The sequence below is a fragment of the Furipterus horrens genome, unplaced genomic scaffold (assembly GCF_987537825.1).
Source record: "Furipterus horrens unplaced genomic scaffold, mFurHor1.1.pri manual_scaffold_2, whole genome shotgun sequence".
In the NCBI taxonomy this organism is placed as follows: Eukaryota; Metazoa; Chordata; class Mammalia; order Chiroptera; family Furipteridae; genus Furipterus; species Furipterus horrens.
Window position 1 is genome coordinate 214,981,026 of NW_028327172.1, and position 19,558 is coordinate 215,000,583.

Sequence of the window (19,558 nt, forward strand, 5' to 3'; positions counted from 1 at the left end):
ACTCCACCAGAGGTGAGGCCAGCATCTCCATCAAGTGGTGAAGAGCTCTCCAAATAGCTCATCACTCCAGAGCACATCACATACTCTTAGCAACTGGCTTGGGGACAGAGGAGAGTGTTTGCAGCGGGACAGAATGAAAAGTCCTTTCAGAGGCAGTGTTGTGGGCTGAACTGTGTCCCCTCCCCCCAAATTTCTATGCTGAAGCCCAAACACCAGGACCTCAGCGTGTGACTGTACTGGACAAGGGGCCTTTAAAGAGGCGACTAAGTTAAAATGAGGCCACCAGGGTGGGTCCTGATTCAACAGGACTGGTGTCCTCATAAGAAGAGGAAGAGACACCAGCAGCCCACATGCAGAGAAGGCCAGGTGGGGACACGGCGAGGACAGGGCTGTCACAAGCCAAGGACAGAGGTCTCCAAAGAGACCCACCCTGCCGCTGGCACCTCCTGGACTTACAGCCTCCAGAACCGTGAGAAATCAAAGTCTGTGGTTTAAGCCACCCAGCCTGGGGTGTTCTGTTGGGGCGGCCCGAGAACTAAACCTGGATGTCAGCAGAGGCTGGAGAGGGAACCCCCGGGGCTGGAGAGGGAACCCCCGGGAGGAAGTGAGGAAAGGCTCCAGCCCCAATGCATGTCTCTCCTTTGCGCGCCAAGGCTCTGTCTGTAAGCCAAACCCGCCCCTCTGTCCCGGCCCCTCCGCCCAATTCTGGAATTCCAGGCAGGCAGGAGAAAGCTGTGAATTCGGCCGGTGGGCGAGGCTGCAATTCACGCGCTGCCCGGGCCGGGCTCTGCGACGCAGGGCAGTTTCCGCCTCCTGCCTGCCCCTCCCATGAGACAGAACAGGGACCTGCACGTGCACTCAGCCTCCGCGTGAGCCTGCAGGAGGGCTGTGGCCCCGGCACGGAGCCAGGGGGCACTGCAGACACGCTAGTCCCTTCCCCACCCGCCATGTAACCCCCCCAAACGTCTCCGTCCCTCATGTGCACAGGAGCGCAACACAGTCCTTCCGGCCCCAGCCTTCCCACCCTCCGTGGGCTGGGCAGCCCAGGGGGGCTGGCTTCTTCCAAGGTCTCTGTGTGAACCCACTTTATGAGCCCGTCCTCCAGGTACACGTCAGCGTAGAAGGACTGGTCATCATTGACGACACGCCCGCCTCTGATGAGGAGCCGGTCACTCTGAAAGGCCAAGCAAAGCATCAGGCGTCACTGAGGGAAAGCCAGGAGCATTTTTCTGTTTAAGTTTCCATAAAAAATTACTCAAATATTTTCAAAAGTAACCAATGGCATAAAAAGCAAGACCTGAACTGATGTGGAATCTCACGATCCTGGGAAGTTCACTGTCCCCCCTGCTTTGGGCCCCTGCTCAGTGTCACTTCCTGAGGGCCCTCCCCGTGGCGGCCTGTTTGGGACGCCACACACCAGTGTCCTGCCAGCAGACCCACGCCTCCTGCCCGCTGTGTGTTTACACAGTACGCACTGTAGTATGTCTGGCGTCCTTCACACTTATACGTTTGTCTAAAATGTGACTTGCCCTACTGACAGCAGCGCCGTGATGTGTTTCCCCACTGGACGGGTCAGGCACGCCTCACAGAGGACCGACCCCGTACACATGGATGTGGATGGATGGCGCCACGGGGGGTTTGCTCTGCAGTTGTCCTTACGAGACTGTCAGCTCCACGGGGCAGAGGGGTCATCTATTTTATTCACAGCTGCATCTCCCATACCTTGGACACAGCCTGGCTGGCAGACTGGCTGGGGGGTGGATGGATGGATGGATGGGTGATGGATCAAAGGATGAATGGGTGATGGATCAAAGGATGGATGGGTGGATGATGGATGGAAGGATGGATGGATGGATGGATGGGGGGGTGGATGGATGATGGATGGATGGATGGGTGGATGGATGGATGGATGATGGATGGATGATGGATAGAAGGATGGATAGATGATGGATGGATGATGGATAGAAGGATGATGGATGGAAGGATAGATGGGTGATGGATGAATGGATGAATGGATGAGTGGATGAGGGATGGACGGATGGGTGGATGAGTGGATGGATGGATTGGATGGGTGGATGGATGGATGCCTTGAAGGATGAATGGGTGAAGAGGGAGAGAAAAGACATCACAGCCATGGGACAAAGAACTATAAGCTACGATCCAAAGAAGAGAAGGATGACCCAGCACATCCTGTTCCCCAGCAGGAGGGGCTCTGGGGAACGTGGCTAGAAGCTCAGTCGCACCTGGGCCCAACACCTGCCTCTTACCCCTAAGACGGAGGCCAGCCAAGATGTGTCCACCCCCACGGAGGATGCCCTCTGGAGGGAAGAGGGGGGACAAGCTGTGCACACCCAGAAGGTGGGACAGCCGGAGTGCCGGTTCCCTGGCACCAGCAGCGGGTGGGTGGCTTCCGGGACACAGCCTCCCGCCAACAGCCACCCGCTTGTCACGTTTAATGGGGGGCTCTTCAGGCTCAGCCTGAAACATGGTATTAACTGTGCTGTGAGCCAGAAGCTCAGCCCCTCCCTGCTCTGCTTCGCAGCATCGGAGGGCGGAGCTCGTGCCCCAATCCACACCCGCCCCCCACTCCCCGCCCCCCTGGTTTGCGCAGCTGCGGCAAACGGGTTGACGCTCGGGGTGTTCTCAGGGCCCCGTATTTTTCTTAAGAAAATAAACCTCTAATAAGGCAAGAGCTTATGACTCTCTCATTATCTTTCTTAAAACCAGCAGTGCTTTTGCTTTTTAATCAGCGTTTTCGAAGCCATGCTCCTTGGAACTTGAGGGGTTCTAGCAGATGTTGTCCCCAAAGGGGACTCCCAGGTGTAGCGGGGTGAGGAAATCTGGGTTAAACAGAAGCAAGACGGCCTTTGTGACGGAAACCCCGGCCCCTTGATCTGCTGACGCACAGCGTGACCACTCAACAGGGGGACTGGGCTCCAAACGCAGACCCTCCTGTTCAGTGGAAAACCTGACAAGGGGGCTCTCCCACAGAAGCCGCCTTAGGAAAAGTGCGGTAGGGACGGGCGTTCCTGTCGGCACCGCAGGGTCCCTATGGTGCATGAGCTCCGATCTGCCCTCCGGGGGAAACGGGGCTCAAGGCCAGGTGGCCGCCCCAGTGCACCCAGCTAACAAGAGTGCCGGTCAGGCCAAGGTTTCCTAACTTCCCCTCCAGCGCCTGCTCCATCAAACACACTTCTGTCCCATTTTAAAACATTTTCAAAGTCTGGAATCCACAGCATCCCATCATCATATTCCACTCGAAAAAAGCCAAGGTCTGCGACCCAAGGACCTAATTCTCTGGGGCTCCTTTTCTTTTTTCTTTCTTTTTAATTATTGATTGATTTGAGAGAGACACAGACAGACAGATAGACATCGCTTTGTTGTTCCACTTATTTGCATATGTTCATTAGTTGATTCTTGTCTGTGCCCTGACCAGGGGCTGAACCCACAACCTTGGTGCATCACGATGATCATGCTCTGACAAACTGAGCTGCCCAGCCAGGGCCTGGCTCCTCTCCTCACGCCGGAAATGCAAGTGTGGAAACTCACAGAACTGTGCACAAGAAAGAGTCAATTTTATAGGACAGAAAACTTTAAGAATTTGATAAAAGTCACATGTTTAAAAGAAAAAAGAAAAATACCCTCCCTCTCACAGATTACCGCGAGGAATAAACAGAATATATGAACAACGACAAACTCTGCATAAAAACCACTGTGAAGGACTTTGAAGAAAATAAAAAGCTAATTAAAAGTTCCACAAAATCTCCCCAGCTAGGGTATGCCAGAGCCGGCCAGCTCGTTCCACGGTGACAGCAGGGACCTAAGGGAATTATGATCGGCGTGACTCACGTCCTTGGATCGGTGCTGTGCAAGAACAAAACGTCAAGAGTCAGGGAGATGCAGGTTCCAAGCCTCGGCAGGCCTCAGTGACCCCATCTGTAAAACGGGGACAAGTGTTCCGCTCTCACAGGGCTGCTGGGAGCACCCGCTGGGACACACAGTGCTCAGCTCAGGCCTGGCACGTGGAAATCACGGCTGCAGGTGCACACATTGCTTATCCTTCGCCGTTTTCTGTAGCAGGCGCTACACTCACAAGAGGTATCTGCTGAAGGAAGGAGTTCTTAGGCCTGTGGGGGAGACTGAGTCACAGCCAGGCCTCTGTGGCCAGTGTGGTAAGGGCTGGCAGAGGTTGGCAGGAGCCCTCCCAGGGGAATGAGCTTGCTCTGAACTTGAAGTAGGAAGGAGCCCCACACAAAAGGAGCAAAGAGAATGCAGGGAGGGGAGGGAGGCGCAGAGATGGAAGGCACCTGCAGGCTTGGGCACCTGTAAGTGGCTTCGTCTGCTGGAGCATGGCCTCAGTGGGGGACCTGCAGAGGCATGCCCGTGCCAGCTCCCGGGGACTCTGAGGGACTCTTACGTGGTGGCAGGAGGGAATCTGGGCTGGTGGCAAAGTCACAGAGGGGTTCATCCGGGAGGAACTCAAACACACGCAAGTTTCTGAACCAAGATGCCATGCCAACACTGGGCGGAGGTGGCAGCAGGGAATGTCACCCTCTGTCTACCGACCGTCCTCACAGCTGGGACTCCTCAATAAAAATTAGTGCCAATCAAGTTTGCAAAGGGTAGCAAGGGCCTTAAAATTGTTCACGGCTTGATCTAGAAACCTGGAGCCAGGAGTTTGTCCCCAGGAAAATATCCCGAGCGACGGTGAGGAACTGTACACTAAAATGTGACCCTAGATTAGTTACAACCTATCAGCACCCCGCTGATGGGATATCATTCAGATACTTAAACTATGCTCCAGGATTTTTAATAACCACCAATAGAACTGAACAACAAAATATCAGCTGAAAAAGTAAACGGTCAAACCTTTTCCATGGTGGCGACTCTGGGGTGAATAGATCTTTCGGGCAGTAGTTGACTCTCCCCCCCGGCAGAGAGTATGGGGTGCCTGCACAGCCGTCTGCCATCACACTTCATGCCATGTTCACACACCTGCCTCTCTCAGGGCTGTACACCCTTGGTGGCCAGGAGAGCCACGTGCAATTCCTCACTGGCTCCCTGGGGCCCAGCAGCCGGCTCACGCTGCATTTAGCGCGTGTTCGCTGAGCAGGGGGACAGGGCGGTGACGGACAGGAGGCAAAGGAAGGAGGGGCGGGGGAAGGAATATCTGAGAAGAGAGAGTGAGAAGGAGAGAGAAGGCGAGTGATATAAAAATTATAGAGATGACAATGTGGGAGGAAGGGAGGGAGGGAGGGAGGGGACAAAGAGAATGAGAGAAGGAAGCAGAAAACCAGGCTGACAGATCAGAGACCCCTCTTTCTGCCTTTAAAATTGCCTGGGAGCCGAAGCCACTGCCCAGGGACACAGGCTGGCTGGGCGTGGAGGTGGCACCACACGGATGATGCCGGAGGCCCCCTTCTGAGGCGCCCCCCACCCCTCGTGCTGGGCAGGCGCCCCGTCTCTGCTGCCAACGGCCCTGCGAGTCAGGAGAAGCCTGGGAAGGGAAGGGTTTCCTCTCTGAGCCTGCTATTATCTCCCTTCCAGTCCCCACTGGGCGGCCCGAGCTGGGGCTGGCAGGCTGCCCCGTGACCCTCACAAACGCTGCGCATTATGCCGGGCACCGCTTACAGAAAGCAGCTTGAAAACAGGCATTGCTGCCCACACGGCAGCACGAGAACAGCCGGCCGCCGCCAGGAGGGACAGCGCTCGCGTCACTACCTGGCCCTGAGTCCTCTTCTCCCCGGGGATGAGACCTGCCGTCCCCACCAGAGTCAGAGGGATAAACAGCCCGTTAAGGTCTGGGGAGTCTAAGAAGGAAGCAGAGGTGTCTTCTCACCAAACCAACACTTGCCCCCCAACCACGGGGTCAGCGACCTTGGCCGTGGGGGAAACGGCAGAGAACCAAGGCTGTGTTACAGAGACAGTGGGGAAAGACAGCGGCTGCGGCATCAAGGAGGGGACGTGGGAGCTGGGCTCTGACATATGAGAGGTTTGTGAACTTGGAACAGGGAGAAGGGGACATTCCAGCAGCATAAAGAGTACAGACCCAGACCTGGGGGTCTCCAAGTGCCAGGCTCCCCCGCGCAGACGACGAACGGAAGGCTGATGCGTGTGCTGTCCGTGGTCCTGAAACGCCTCTGGGTCTCTCCAACCCTAGGATGAGAAGTGCCCTCTCCCTCCCACCTCATCTCGGCTCCCTGGGGTATTTGCAGTCTTTTCATTCCCGCAGGACCAAAGCGATCACGGCTTATACTTCATAACGCCTGGTGCTGGCTTCAAGGCCTTTCAATCAGTCCCACTCCGCCAGTACCTTCCTTCTCCCGCCCCAGCGAGCTGGGAGGCACGCACACAGCCCCCCTCCGACCGCCGCTCTCCGAGGGCGCTTCACGATGCAGAGGTTGCAGTCAGGGGTCAGCACGTGAGTAAATGTGGAAAAGGCATCTCAGCAGCTGGGTCCTCACACCGGGGGCAGCTCCAGCCAGGCTGCTGGGGTGCCCAGGTCAGCAGGAAGCGGCCCGACCCATCAGTGGACGGGGGCTCGCAGTGAGGCAATGGCCGCTCATTGCTGGAAAGATGAATAATCCCTTTCTTTCCAAAGGACAGTCATGGAAACGGGTCCCCAAAAGGCCAGGGGAGCCCCGATTTTGGAGGCATGGGCTCGTCCATGCACTAAATGCCGATGGCACTGCTTTAAGACCAGGGAAGCGTCCAGGTGAGTGCTGAACATTATTAACCCTCCGACTCCTACAAGCCACGGGTGGCGAGCCCATGTCTGCAACTCCAAAATTCAACAGGACGGAAGCCACCCCCACGCGCATGTACGATTCACAACACGACCCCGCAGCCTAGCAGATCCCATGAAAGATTCCAGTCCAGGCGCCTCTGCCCAGGTTTCCATTTAGCAGATCTGGACGGTGGGCCAGGAATTATGTGATTAACCAACGCCCCAGATTAGGCAGACCGCGCCCCTCGCAGCCCAGTCCACCCCGCCCTCCAGGCCAGCAGCCCGAGCAGGTGTGACCGCACCCTCCTGAGCTTGGCTTTAACGGGCAGGTGGGTGTCAGGGTGGCTCCCGAGAGCCCGCCCTCAGCCGTGGAAACCCACAGGACCCCAGAATGGCGCCTCCTTCAGCCTGAGTCCCAGAAGGAGAGGAGAAGAGGAGCATTCCCTGACGCAGACAGAAGCCTGCGGACAAACCCAGCTGAACTCTGCTAAGCCTCTGCCACGCACAGACCTGCGGCCCTACGTCAGTATTTGGTGCCAGAAGCAAGTGATGGGGCTGTTTGCTGGTCAGAGTTACTGCCGTCAGGATTCTGTGCACAAAGCCGCCGGCACCGTGATTACTGTCAGGGTCCAGCACTTCAACTCCATGGCTCGGTCACCACCTTCAGCAGCTGGAGCCCCCTGCCTGCTGGGTTCCCCTCCTGACCACCCACCATCCTACCCAGAGCACACTCATGGGACTCACAGAAAACCAGCCCAGGGCCTCTGAGGTGGCCTCAGGGGCAGCCGTCAGCCGGAGGCCCTCTGCCACACTTCCCAGGAAAGCAGCCCTGGGAGTGACAACGGCCTGACACCCCACCTAATGAACACCGTCTGCTGCGCTCACATGGCAGGGGACACGGTGGCGCCTTCCTCCTTCCTGACTCAGAAATACAGGCGGTCCCCAGGGACTGCAGGCCTTCGCTGGGGGTTCAGACCCGTTTCCATGGCAGCCGCCATGACAACAGCGAGATCTCAGACCCCACAGTACCTGGCACCTGGATCTCTCGCGTGACCCCAGGAGTGGAGTGGGCAGGGCCCTCGGGCCGCCTTCAGGGGGAGAGCACCAGCAGCATCGGCCTCTGCGCCAGCACGCACGGCTGCGTTCCCTCGTCTCCCCGCACACAAAGCCACCTGAACGGAAACCCGCTGCCTTTAAGAAAACCGTGTTCCTGAACACCCAGTGTCAACTCAGCTTTACATGGTCTCCAGTTTTAATTCTTAAGTCCTGCCCCCTTTATTTAAAAGATGGGTCGCTCTTTTTAAAAAGATTTTTTTTAAATTTATTTTTAGAGGAAAGAGAGGGAGAGAAAATTGATCGATTGCCTCTCATACACTCCCCCCCACCGGGGACCAAACCTGCAACCCAGGCACATGCTCTGACCAGGAATCGAACTGCCGGCCTTTTGCTTTGCGGGACAACACCCAACCCACTGAGCCACACCGGCCAGGGCGATTCTTAAGTCCCTTTAAGAAGTGGGTACGGTTGCTACAAATGGGGAAACTCGGAGACATGCAGCCAGGTGCGTGAGGCACACAGCCAGGAGACGGTGGAAACACACCTGAATGTGCAGCCACCCGGCAGCTACTAAGGGACAGCCCAGTGCCTCCTGGTGGCTCTCCCAGGGTTCTCCTCGCTGCCCCTGCTAGCACACCTGAGCCTCAGTGCCGTTCTCTCGACGCGGGGAAGAGCGAGAACAGCCCGTGCGGATGGAGGCGGCCGCCCCTGGAGCACCTCGGGCCTCCCCTTCCCTCCGCTGCGATTGTCATGACTGTGGCCGACAGGCAGGCGGGCAGAGCAAGGGCTCCCCAGGGGTAAGCCATCAGGCGTGAGGCCCATTCCCCAAGGGACCACCAACAACGCCCCTGGGAGCCAAGCGCTCTCACCCCATCATCTCACTCCGTCTGCTGGGTCAGGACGGCGCGCTCGGCCTAACCTGGACCCACACTTACTAACAGCCCCGCGGCTCAGGCCAGCCCACCCCTCGGGGCTTCAGTCTCCAGCCTGCAGCACAGGGCGCTGTTCCGAGCAGTAAATGAATTAGCAGGGGGACAGCACTGAGACCCGCCGCATCCCCTCGCAAGCTGGGGGGTCAGATCGCCTTCAAACGCTGCTTCCACCTTCAGGCTCTCTCTAGCCTCTCACTCCCCAAACCCCTCCCCCCACGGGGCAGCCCGAGAGCTTCCCGAAACCCCGACACAACATGTCAGGCCTCTACTTAAGCCTCCCCTCCCCACGCCCATCCCCACCTGGAGGGTGAAGTACACCCTCTTGGCTCTTCCAGGCCTGGCCGCCCCCTCCCCTGACCCTGTGCCCCCGGACCCGTCTGCTGGTTCCCAAAGCGGCACGTCCCCAGTCCTGGACCTGCCCCCGGCCCTCCTGTTACCCGCACGTCCTGGCACACCTGCGGGGCCCACTGGTTTCCAGCTCACCCTCTCAGGCAGTGTCCCGACTCCAGGAACTTGCGGTCACCCCCTGGAGCCCCCACAGCATGAGGCTGGCACCCCCGGTCAGCATGGCCTCCTGACCTCGTGCTGCTTTGTCTGCCGGCTCATTTTTAAGTGCGTATCTTTCCCCTGCGGCCGTGAGATCCTTCACACCGGCAACTACACCTCAACCCCACACGGCTCCTTAGCAGGGCAACCTGTGCAGCATCCGTACCTGCTGGGAGCCGCCGCTTCCTCACCTGTCGGGGGCACTCACCAAAGCCCGACCTCACAGGGTTCATTAAGATATTATGTACAAGCTCTCAATACACTGAATACCGGCCTATAAAACCCAATGTTTGATGCCACGTTTCTGCGTCTGGAAAGTTCCCATGGCGTTCATCAGCTGGAACACTGTTTACACCAGTTTAAAAGGTGCCTAGTAATTAGGTTTTATGTTACGCCCATTTTATCCTGCCTGCCCAGAAACCAAGGAGAGAGAAAAAAAAAAGAAGGTAAAGAAAAATAATGGAAAGAAAAATCCGAACACTGCACCTGGAAATTATGCTCGATAAGGAATCAAGAACTGGGACCATTTTGAAAGAGAGAAGGTCCCAGATCAAGAAAAACGTCTTCCAGACCCTCTGGAAGTATCGATGTGGAAGAGGAAGGCACCTATGGAAATTCTGCGGGCAAAAGGCCGACTCTCACACCACAGACAGACGGGTTTTCCAACAACAGAACTTCCAAGGGTAAAGCAGACTGCTCTGTAAAGTGGTGATCGCCCCGTCACTGGAGGTATTCAAGAAGAGGGTTTGGAATTCCTACACAAGAGGGGAGGCGAGTGGAGCAGAAGCAATGACACTTTTCTGCCACTTCAAATGCACAAATATAAAAAAATACATAATTTAGTAGAGTCTTTCCAAGTCTGAGGTTGTATAAATCACATATTTGCTGAGACGAGGGCTTAAGACCTAAGGGGCTACAAATACGGTGTGACAAAAAGTACACACAGCGTAATTTCGGGACAGGTACAAAACCTTGCCCAAACAGCTGTTTGCTGCATGCATTTCTGCATCAGGTCTCCTGAGCCTTCCCATGGAATGACTCCAAGGTCTGACCCCAGGCAGCCATTTAGCGGGGGTCCTCAGGGGATGGGCACTAACAAGGATCCAACTCGTACGGAAGGCTCTCATTGTAAAAGCTTGCTTTTCGGTGCGAGGCACAGCGAAGCCCATTAATAAATCAGATCCACCCTCTCCCTGTTGCCAAAGTCACCAGCAGGAGGCTTTGTGTCGGCTCCAAAACACCTTCCGGCCACCCTTCTTCCTTCCAGGTGGTAACCACCCACATGCTAAGGTTACGAAGAGGACATTTGTTAAGGAAAGTCAAGTTCAAAAGAGCAGTCTGTCATGCGAGTCTTCATTCATTCAGTTACATGGCACGGAGTCCCTACTGTGAGTCACCAATGTGTAGGAGTGCTCCTGGGGACACGCCACGGAGGATGAGACACTGCCCAGGGCTCCACGTGTCCACAGTCAAGTGCACAAACCACAGTTAATGGAGTGGGGGGAGGGGGACACCCACAACCAGGCTCCAGGAGGGTGGGCATGGCTTCTACAAAGGCAAAGGGCCAGAAACGGTGAGCCCAGTCATGTGAATGTCCCAGGGGCCTGGGGCACAGGCCTCGGGAAGGACTGGGGGGCTGCAGCCTCAGACGTCCACAGGCATCACCTTCTCCTGTTAGCGGCTTATTTTCTAGGCCAGCCGCCCTAGGAAGCAGCCTAGACCCTGTGATAGTCCCCGGGCCACCGACACCAATTCAGAGTTGCCATTTTGCAGAAAAAGCTACGACCTGGTCATTGCATCTCCAGGGCAATGAATCCCAACCTTTCCCTGTTGGGACGCACTTATAAATACAGCGCCCCCACCTCCGCACCCCACTCACAATTTCATTTTCTGAGGTTTCAGTTAGCTGTGGTCAGCGGCGGTCCAAAAGTATTAAATGGAAAATTTTAGAAATAAGCGATTCTTAGGTTTTAAACCGCGCACCCTTCCGAGCGGCACAACAAAATGCCGCTCCGTCCCGCCTGGAATGCGCACCATGCCCGCCCGGTGTGTCCGCGCTGTATGCACTGCCGCGCACTAGTCCCTCGGTAGCTGTCGCAGTGAGCAGGTGCATGATCTCAGGGACTGGGTTCAAGTCACCCTCGTTTTACCCAAGAACAGCCCCAAAGCCCAAGACTGGGGACGCTGGCAGCCTGGATATGCCAGAGAGAAGCCGGCTGGAAGTGCAGGTACAGAAAAAACCCAGGACAAACAGGGCTCAGTGCTATCCGCGGTTTCAGGCATCCCCTGGGGTCCCGGGACACGTCTCCTACAGGGAAGGGGGACACGGCTGTAACATAACATTCTGCAGCCCTCATAAAGGGACCAGAGATCTCAGACAACACCAGCTAAGTCAGCAGTCATGGCCACGTCGGCCCCACTACAGCGGGCCTGTGTCTGTCTCCAGGGGCCTTTAATGACAGCGCCGTGATCGCGCCTGCGTCCTCTTCAGCACCACGGCGCTGTCCACAGCACTGGCTCGGCTTTTACACGCCCGGGGGCCCCCAGTCCACCGGAGCGCCCTTTCCTGGGCAAGAGCTGTCTTTTACTCGCAAGGAAATGAGACTCCATTCAACACCATTCAGGGTGAGAGTGCTCAGGCCCCAGCTAATAACAAGGGTCACTAGCACAATATGTAGACGTGCAGACGGGACTGCAGTCACCATAAACTTCGAATGCTGGTCAAATTTTAGCGGCACACCTGCTGAGGGTTTTTTCAATACCCCACTGTGCCCAGAGCATGTGCACGGGTGATAGAGCATCTTACAGTTCCCATCTTCTGGTACACGGGACCCTAATCTCCACCTCTGGCCCGGGCCTCTCACCCCCATGCCATCTGATTTCACTGTGCACGGCAAACCAGGGCAGGCGCCTCAGATCCTGGGGGCAGAAAGGCAGGGAAAGAAACTGCCTCTGTGCAGACAGGCTGAATGCCTCCCGCAGAAGCATGATGTTTGCATATTTGCACATGAGAGTAACTACCTCCGTGTGATGTGCCTCTTGGGTCATCTGTCTTCCCTGCGCATCTTTGCTGTTTAATCTAAAATACACACACAAGCACACATTTACACACCATTCAGTCACATACACGTACTCATACTCACCTACATGCGCACACTCCATTATACAAACATACACACTGAAGCACATTTTAACACACACTGATTTCAAGTCAGATAGTGGTTTTCTTAGTAGGCACCCAGCCCGTCTGCCCTCCCTACCCGCCTGAGCGCTTCATCCCTCGCGGGCCTTGGCAAGCCCCTTCCTGGGCCACGGGGCCTCTGTGAGCCTCAGCTCCCTCTGGAAAATAAGAGCGGCACATCCAGGCAGCCTCACAGGGCCACTGCCACTCTGCAGACCAAGGGGGAGGTCGCGGAATTCCTGCTCGGTGCTGGAATATTCTGCAAACTCACCAATGGTCAGTACTCGTGAAGTTTTTTTTTTTCTATAATAGTAATTCTTTGCCACCATGTGGACTCTCCCGTCTCCCCCGACAACTGAGCCGGTGTCCACCTGGGGTGGCTGGTGGAGCCCGGAGCTCCTGCAGGGCCAGGAAGCCACGTGCCTTTGTTCGCCCAGAGCCACGCCCAGGAGGCTCCCCACTGAACTGCGGCTTTGGGGATCAGGAAGAGCTTCTGCTAAGTTAATCCCCAGCTGTGCCATTAATTTTTTAAAAAGCCTCACATGAAACAGAGCCTCATAAATATCTTAAATGCTCCTTGGAGGCTGGAGCGGCTTCTGCTTTTCCCCTCCTCTCTGCCAGGCTGCCGTGCTCTCTCAGAAACAGGCTGGGGTGGGAGAGAGAAGACAGTGACGTCACCAGCGTGAGCAGGACGCCTCCTGATTCAGCCGCCCCGTGTCCACACTGCGCCCTGCCTGGGGTGCCGCTTCTCCTCCCCTGTCCAGGTGTCCGCTCTTCTATCTGAACGCTCTGGCAAAGCTGGGACCTTATCCCCAGCGTTCAGAGAACGCTGAGGCTCACAGGGGCCCCATGTGAGAGAAGCTGCGTGGAGAAGCTGCACTTGGAAGCAGAGGCTGGGCTGCCACGTGCTGACTTTCCTTCAGTTTCTGCAGCAGGCCACACTCACTAGCCTCTGGGACCACCCCCTCGCCCCCCGGGTCTAGGCAGGGAGCCCCTGCTGTGTCTCCTGTGGCCTCCTGTACTGCCCTCACAGCATCCCCTACACTTGGCTGTGATTTCAGGCTGAAATGGCAGTCTCTGCCGAATTCTGGGAAGCTGAGGACAAGGCCACCCCCTTCCCACTTTCCCTAACCCCCAGCACGGCGCCCGACAGAGCGGGTGCTTCTGTCACTACTCACTGACAGCGAGTCCTGCTGACGGAAGCAAGCGTGCGGCACTCGGGAAGCCCAAGCCCCACCCACCTGTTTGAGGGCTCCGTGCACCCATCACAGTGCATACACTATCAGTGACAGGTCCCGAGGAAGCAGAGGGTCCTGGACAGCAGCTCTGGCCAAGGCTGCCCTTGCTGGTCTGTCATTTCTCCTTGAAACTGCACATCTTTCTGGCTGGGAGGGACCATGAGGACCAATGAAACACAAATGTCCCATCCAGGGCCACTGCCTCCGGAAGCAACGTCATTGCCAGCATCTCCAGCAGCTCTTCTCCCCAGGCTCCTGAAGTTGCGGGCTCCCGAAGTTGTGGGCTCCCCCCTTTAGAGACCCTTTTACCCGCGGGTCAACCCCTTGCCTCGCACAAAGGGCTAAGGCAGCAGGACCAGCCAGCAGCTCTGAAGCCCTGACTGCGTGCCAGGCACTCACTAAGCACTCGGCCGGGGCCTTCGTGGGTGCTCGAGGTCCTGTGAAGGGGTCAGGGGCAGGCCCACCCCGGTGTCGGAGCTGAAGGCTGAGAGGCCACAGAGCGGGGATGCGCACCCGTTATCAGCAGGCGCAAGAGCATGGCCGGCTCGTGTCCACTCCGAGGGTCCCGGTGGGAGGGCAGGTACCACCGCTGCAGTGCCGGCTGGGAACCACCCAACGGAAGAAGCACCCTGCCCCCAGACCTGCCGCAAAGAGCATCACGCTCAACTGCCTTCTTGGAACTGGGGCTCCTGGGAGGGGCACAGACCTGCCACGGGCCACAGCCACAAAGGGACCCAGGGCTCCTAACTTTCAATCAGTCACGACATCGCCCAACCCCACTGCCTGCCTCAGTTCCCCAGAGGGGCAGGGGTAGGGTTTAGAAGTCCCAAGAAAAGGACCTGGCCATTCAAACATCCCAGACTTGCCCAGCACTCGGCAGAGCCTGAGGCAGGCACACTCCTTGCCAGCAACACTGAGGCCTGGTCACTGAGGCCTCCGTCGCAGCGGGCAGGGACGAAGAGCAGACAAGAGGTGGTCCCCACCCTCAGGAGTCACAGTTCCAGATGGGGGTTCGGCAAAGGTCTGCTGGCAAGACCTGAAGCTGGGCCCAGGAGGGAATTTCTTGGGGAACATTCAGCCCAGACTTGGGCAGGGTGCAAGGCTGTTTTTTGGTGGGGGAGGGGGGGGGAGGGCGGGCAGAAGGCCCACTTCCCTCCCAGCCTTCCGCTCACCTCCACCAGCCGGTGCTGCAGTCTCTGCGAGCTTTGTGTGAACAATGCCTCCCTCTCAGGACATACTGAGAAGGCCCAAGGAAACAAGGTTTGCAATATGCTGGTCAGCTCCCTCCTCCTACCCCAAGATGCCCTCCCTCTCCCGGTGTCCTGGGGCCGCCCCGAATGAACCTGGGTTTTGGATAAATGAGGATGCTGGGTCTCTGGTCTCAAACCTCAGGCCTCATCCTGGAGCATTCCAGCAGGCCCAGAACTCCGCCCCCCAGCACCTGGCTGCTCTGGCCCCCACCACCTGGGGCCACATGTCCACACCCCTCAGGGCCGGTTTGGTTCCACTCTGGTGCCAGGCAGGCCATGGGGTAGATGCCAGGTTTCCTGACAGCAAAGCCCTCAGCTCCCCACCCAAAGACAAAGAGTCTAGATGCGGGATTCTTTGTTTCCGGCCACAGCCAGGGACACAGAGGACAGCGAGGCCCCCATTTCCATCCCCACACCCCAGTGTTAGCCCTTTCCGGGCCACAGCCAACAGGGCTGCCAGGTGACATTGTTTTTAGCTGCGGTGAGGCATGGGCGGGGCCCTCATCATGGCGCGGTCTCTGGTCTGGACTTCCACCCCATCAGTACGGGCAAAGAGTGGGAGTCGGCCGTAGGTCTTTTTCCTTTCTCTGTCATGGAAGAACCTCGTCTGGGAGGTGCAAGAACCGGAGGCCACGCGCAAGAGGCTCGGCTCCAGGGCGCGGGAGGGGGTTCAGAGCCCGCGCGCCCCTCCCTCTTTTGTTCAGCTCGCACCCTCCCAGTCCACGCCAGCCTCTAGCACGTCCCCGGGGGGGAGGGGGCTGCAAGCCCAGGGACCCGAGGCTCCAGCCCCGCCCCACCATGCGGGGCTCCCCCGACAATTGTCCCCAGGGGCTGGGGGAGGGGGCTGCAATCCGAGACGGAGAGCGGCCCCGCCCCACCCACCCCGTTGCAGGAAGCCTGGGCAGGGGGGCGCCCTAGCTGTTCCTCGCGGATCCCGACCCCGGCGGTGACCACCCCCACCCCACAAAGAACGGGGGGCGGGGCGGGCCCGACTCACCGTGATGTGCGGAATGCTCTTCTTGCCCTGGTAAGACATGGCCCCTCCGCCGCCCTCGGCCCGCGGGTGGACCAGGGCGCTGTCTTTCGCTCGGTTGGGCTCTCTCGTGGTCCCGCTTGCCCGGGGCGCGGTGACCAAGCCCGGGAGCAATGGAGAGAGGGACGGAGACTCGGCGCCCGGGGCTCCCGACGCGCGCGCTGCCCCTGCTCTCGGCCTGCGCCGCAGCCCCGCCGGCTCCGCGAAGGGGCGGGAGGATGGGGGGGCGGGAGGAGGGCGCTGCAGACAGACAGCTCCTCCCGGCGGCGTGGAGCCGAGCCCGATTCGCCCCCCTCGGCTGGAACCAGGAAGCGCTTCCCTTCCGATTCCTGCCACTCCGCCCACCGCCCAGCCCTGCAGACCTCCGCCCTGGCGCACGCCCTCGGCCGGTGGGCAAGGGCTGGTTTGCAGGTTCTTTTCAAAGCCAGGGGCGGCCTTTGGCCTTCCGAGGCAAAGGCAGAGCCGGTGGGCTGGCCGCGCTGCAGCTTCTCCGCTGAGGGAGGGTGCGTGGGGTGTCCAGGACCCGCCCAAGCTGCTTTCAAGGCCCTCCAGGACCGGGCTCAGGGGCCGGCCCCCTCCTGCCGCTCAGACCCAGATTCCCTTTGTCCACACGCCACTCCCTGAATAGACCCAGCACCTTCCCACCTCCGCCTCCAAGCCTTTCTTCAAGCTGCACCCTCTCGCGGATATCCTACCCCAGACAAAAAGCTCACCCAACCTCCCAGATTCGTCTCCAATGGCTTCTTGACAAAGCTTGTCCCCGTCACCCTCCGGCCCCCATCACTGAACCAGCCTCCTGAGGTCTCAGCAGGAACCTCCTGCGGGGGGCGGGGGGGGGGGGAGTGCAGCAGGGACCCGAGAGACAAGGTTCTAATTGAGGGCTGACCTGCTCTACCCCCCTGCATCAGCTGAGTCATCAATGCCAGGCCATCAGGTCACCACCACAGCCTAGCCTACCACACAGTGATGCTCGAAAGGCCAGGCCGTTGGCACTGAGGTCCCCACACCCCCTCGAACAGGCTGGGGGGCAGGAGGGGGAATAGGACATCCTGAGTCCCAGCACCCACGATCCAGAATTACTCCAAGGAGAAGGGGACAGGAGGCCAGGGCACAGCTTGACAAACTTAATGACAAAGGAGGGAAACAGAGATCAGAGGGGGGAAAGGGGGAGAGCCCCAGCAAGGCCCCACAGCATGGGACAGGTGTCCCAAGTCTCCAGGCAGAATAGAATGCTAACCTTCTCTGCCTGATACTCCGCCGCAGGTGCTGCAGAAAGACCCATCTTCTTTACTTTCAAGTTCGCACCCAGAGAGAAGGTGTGCTGCTGGGTGTGATACCGCACCCCACCACGCAGGCTGAGGCCTGAAGCCACCACCTGGAGGCCAGTCCTCTGGTCTGGGACGGGGCCAGTGACGCCCGGCCCTTAAAAGGGAGGTGGGATTGCATGCTTGCAAAGGAGCAGCAGCTTAGTATTCCAGGACCACTCGGCCACACTTCTCCCACCTTTCGGGCAGGGAACTGAGGCTTCCAGAAGTAAGATGTCTCAGGTGCAAAGTTATCGGCTGCGCCTGGAAGCCAGGTTCCCGCACTCCTGGTGCCGAACTCACTCACTGCACTACACTCTTCATTCGTCTCTGCCCTGAGCTGGGTCCTGAATCCCAGCTCCCTCCTCCTGATACCTGCATTCCCTCCCTGGGCATTGGTAAGTCCTAGGCCCCCTGCAGGGGTCAGTCTGAGCAGGGAAGCACCAAGGCTGGGGACAAGACCACATGTGTATCGGGGAGGGGCACTGGCCCGTGACTGGCCATACAGACAGCTGCTCCCGAGCAGATGCCCCGGTACAAAGCCCCGCAGGAGCTCAGCCCTGGGCCTCGGAAAATGCGCCTGCGCACAGAAGCCCCTCCTTCCTCCCCAAGGAAGAGCTTTATGGGCGGGGTAAGAGCTCGCACCCTGGGCAAAGCTTGGGAGCTACGGAGGCCCGCCCCAGAACAGCCCAGAGGCCGCCTGGTCCACAGAAAGTAAAACGCTCCCCCCAGGGAGAGGGCGAGGCCCTTCTGGGCTCCACAGTCCTCTGCTCACCCAAGGCGCTGCCTTTTGTCCTGTCCCCAGAGAAGCCGTAGAGAAAGGGGAGAGAGGGTCCAGGGCCAGTGGGGGTGGTGAAAGGGACAGGCCGTGGAGCCGGCCCAAGCAGAGCTGGGGCCGATGCTGCCATCGGTTAACACTGACCACAGCTCCATCTGGGGCTCGCTTCCAGACGGCTTCCCGTACTGCACAAAGCGCCTCCACCTCCCTGATACTCCTCTGCGCCTTGACGAGGACCTGGGGGGAAATACCACCCCTATTTCACACAGGGAGAAGCTGAGGCTCAAGAAGTGCCATGGTTAGAAACCAGGGTTCCCAGGTATTGACCCTGGTTTCTCAGTCCGTGGCCCTGAAGCCTCCCTTTTGGGCTCAAAAGCCTGGATACCAAGTGAGATCGGCCACCAGAGAAGCAACGTGGGCAGGGGGAGAAAAAGAAGTGGTAGAAAGAAGGAGACGGAGATGGGACACCCTCAGTATCGCCTTATTCACCTCCACCCCGGTGGAGAAATGTAGACCTTCCCTTCCTGTGGCATGGATTCAGGACCGTGGAGAGTTCCCAAGTTATGGGGACAGAAAGCCACAGGCAGGGGGTGGGGGGCAGAAGGAGATTAACTACTGCATTGTAGCAGCCACAGGCCTGCCTACTCCTCCTCATCCAGGAAGCCCTCCCAGATTTCTGTCCTGATCAAACTCTGCCTCCTCCTGGCTGGCTCACTTTATGCCTCATAGCATTTAAGGGGAGAAGGATTAATAAAAATGATGATAATAAAACTCAACAACCAACACTTACTGAATGCTCGCTACCTACTTAATTCTCACAATGAATCTGGGGTGGGGGTGGGGTGCTGAGCCAGGACCCCTCACCTACCAGTGGCCCGGGACCTGAGTGGAGCTCAGGCATCTACTGCTGGGCTAAGCCTACAGCATGCTGGCCCTTGGGTGTTCCAGCTTCCCAGGCCCCCACCCTCACCCACATGTCCCAAAGCAGTGCCCTCTGTCCACCCATCTTCCCCCAGTTCCCTAGCAACCTCCAGCGCAAGGAGAAGAGCCATAGACCCCAAGGCCCGGCGTTCCTGCACCCCATGCTTTCCCACTTTGGGGGAGAGGGCTCCAAGATGAGGAGGTTAGCGACCCGGGTTCCAATCCCCGCTCTGCCTCCAGCTTGCGCTGGACCACAGTGAAGTGAGCGCTCTGGCTGGTGCTGGGGTACTCGCGAGCGGCCCCTCGAGATGCCTGTGCTGCGGGTAAGTGGTTTCCAGTTCTACTTGAATCTTGAACCAAACCCTTCCCGCGGAAAGCTCAGGGGTGAGGCTTCTTCCAGCTTGACGCTGTGTGTGACCACTGACATACCACTGAACCTGTCCCAGAGCCTGGCGCGCAGTAGGTGCTCTGTAATCCCTAGTGCGTGCAGGCATAAATAAACGGACTGATGCGGGACGGAGCGGCCCTTTTCATAAAGCGGAGAATGGGGGGGGGGCGGCGTTACATTCGCCCCAAAGGTCCCTTCGCGTTT

The 19,558-nt window shown here is 58.2% G+C and overlaps 1 protein-coding gene across 1 annotated transcript in view; it reads right to left on the minus strand.

The window, feature by feature from the left end:
* CRMP1 (collapsin response mediator protein 1) overlaps positions 1 to 19,558 on the minus strand; it is a 45,292-nt gene that overhangs the window by 25,015 nt on the left and 719 nt on the right. Inside the window, exon 2 of the mRNA XM_090267095.1 lies at positions 1,086 to 1,174. Within this exon, the coding sequence (XP_090123221.1) occupies positions 1,086 to 1,174 (89 nt within the window). The remainder of the gene's footprint in view (positions 1 to 1,085; positions 1,175 to 19,558) is intronic.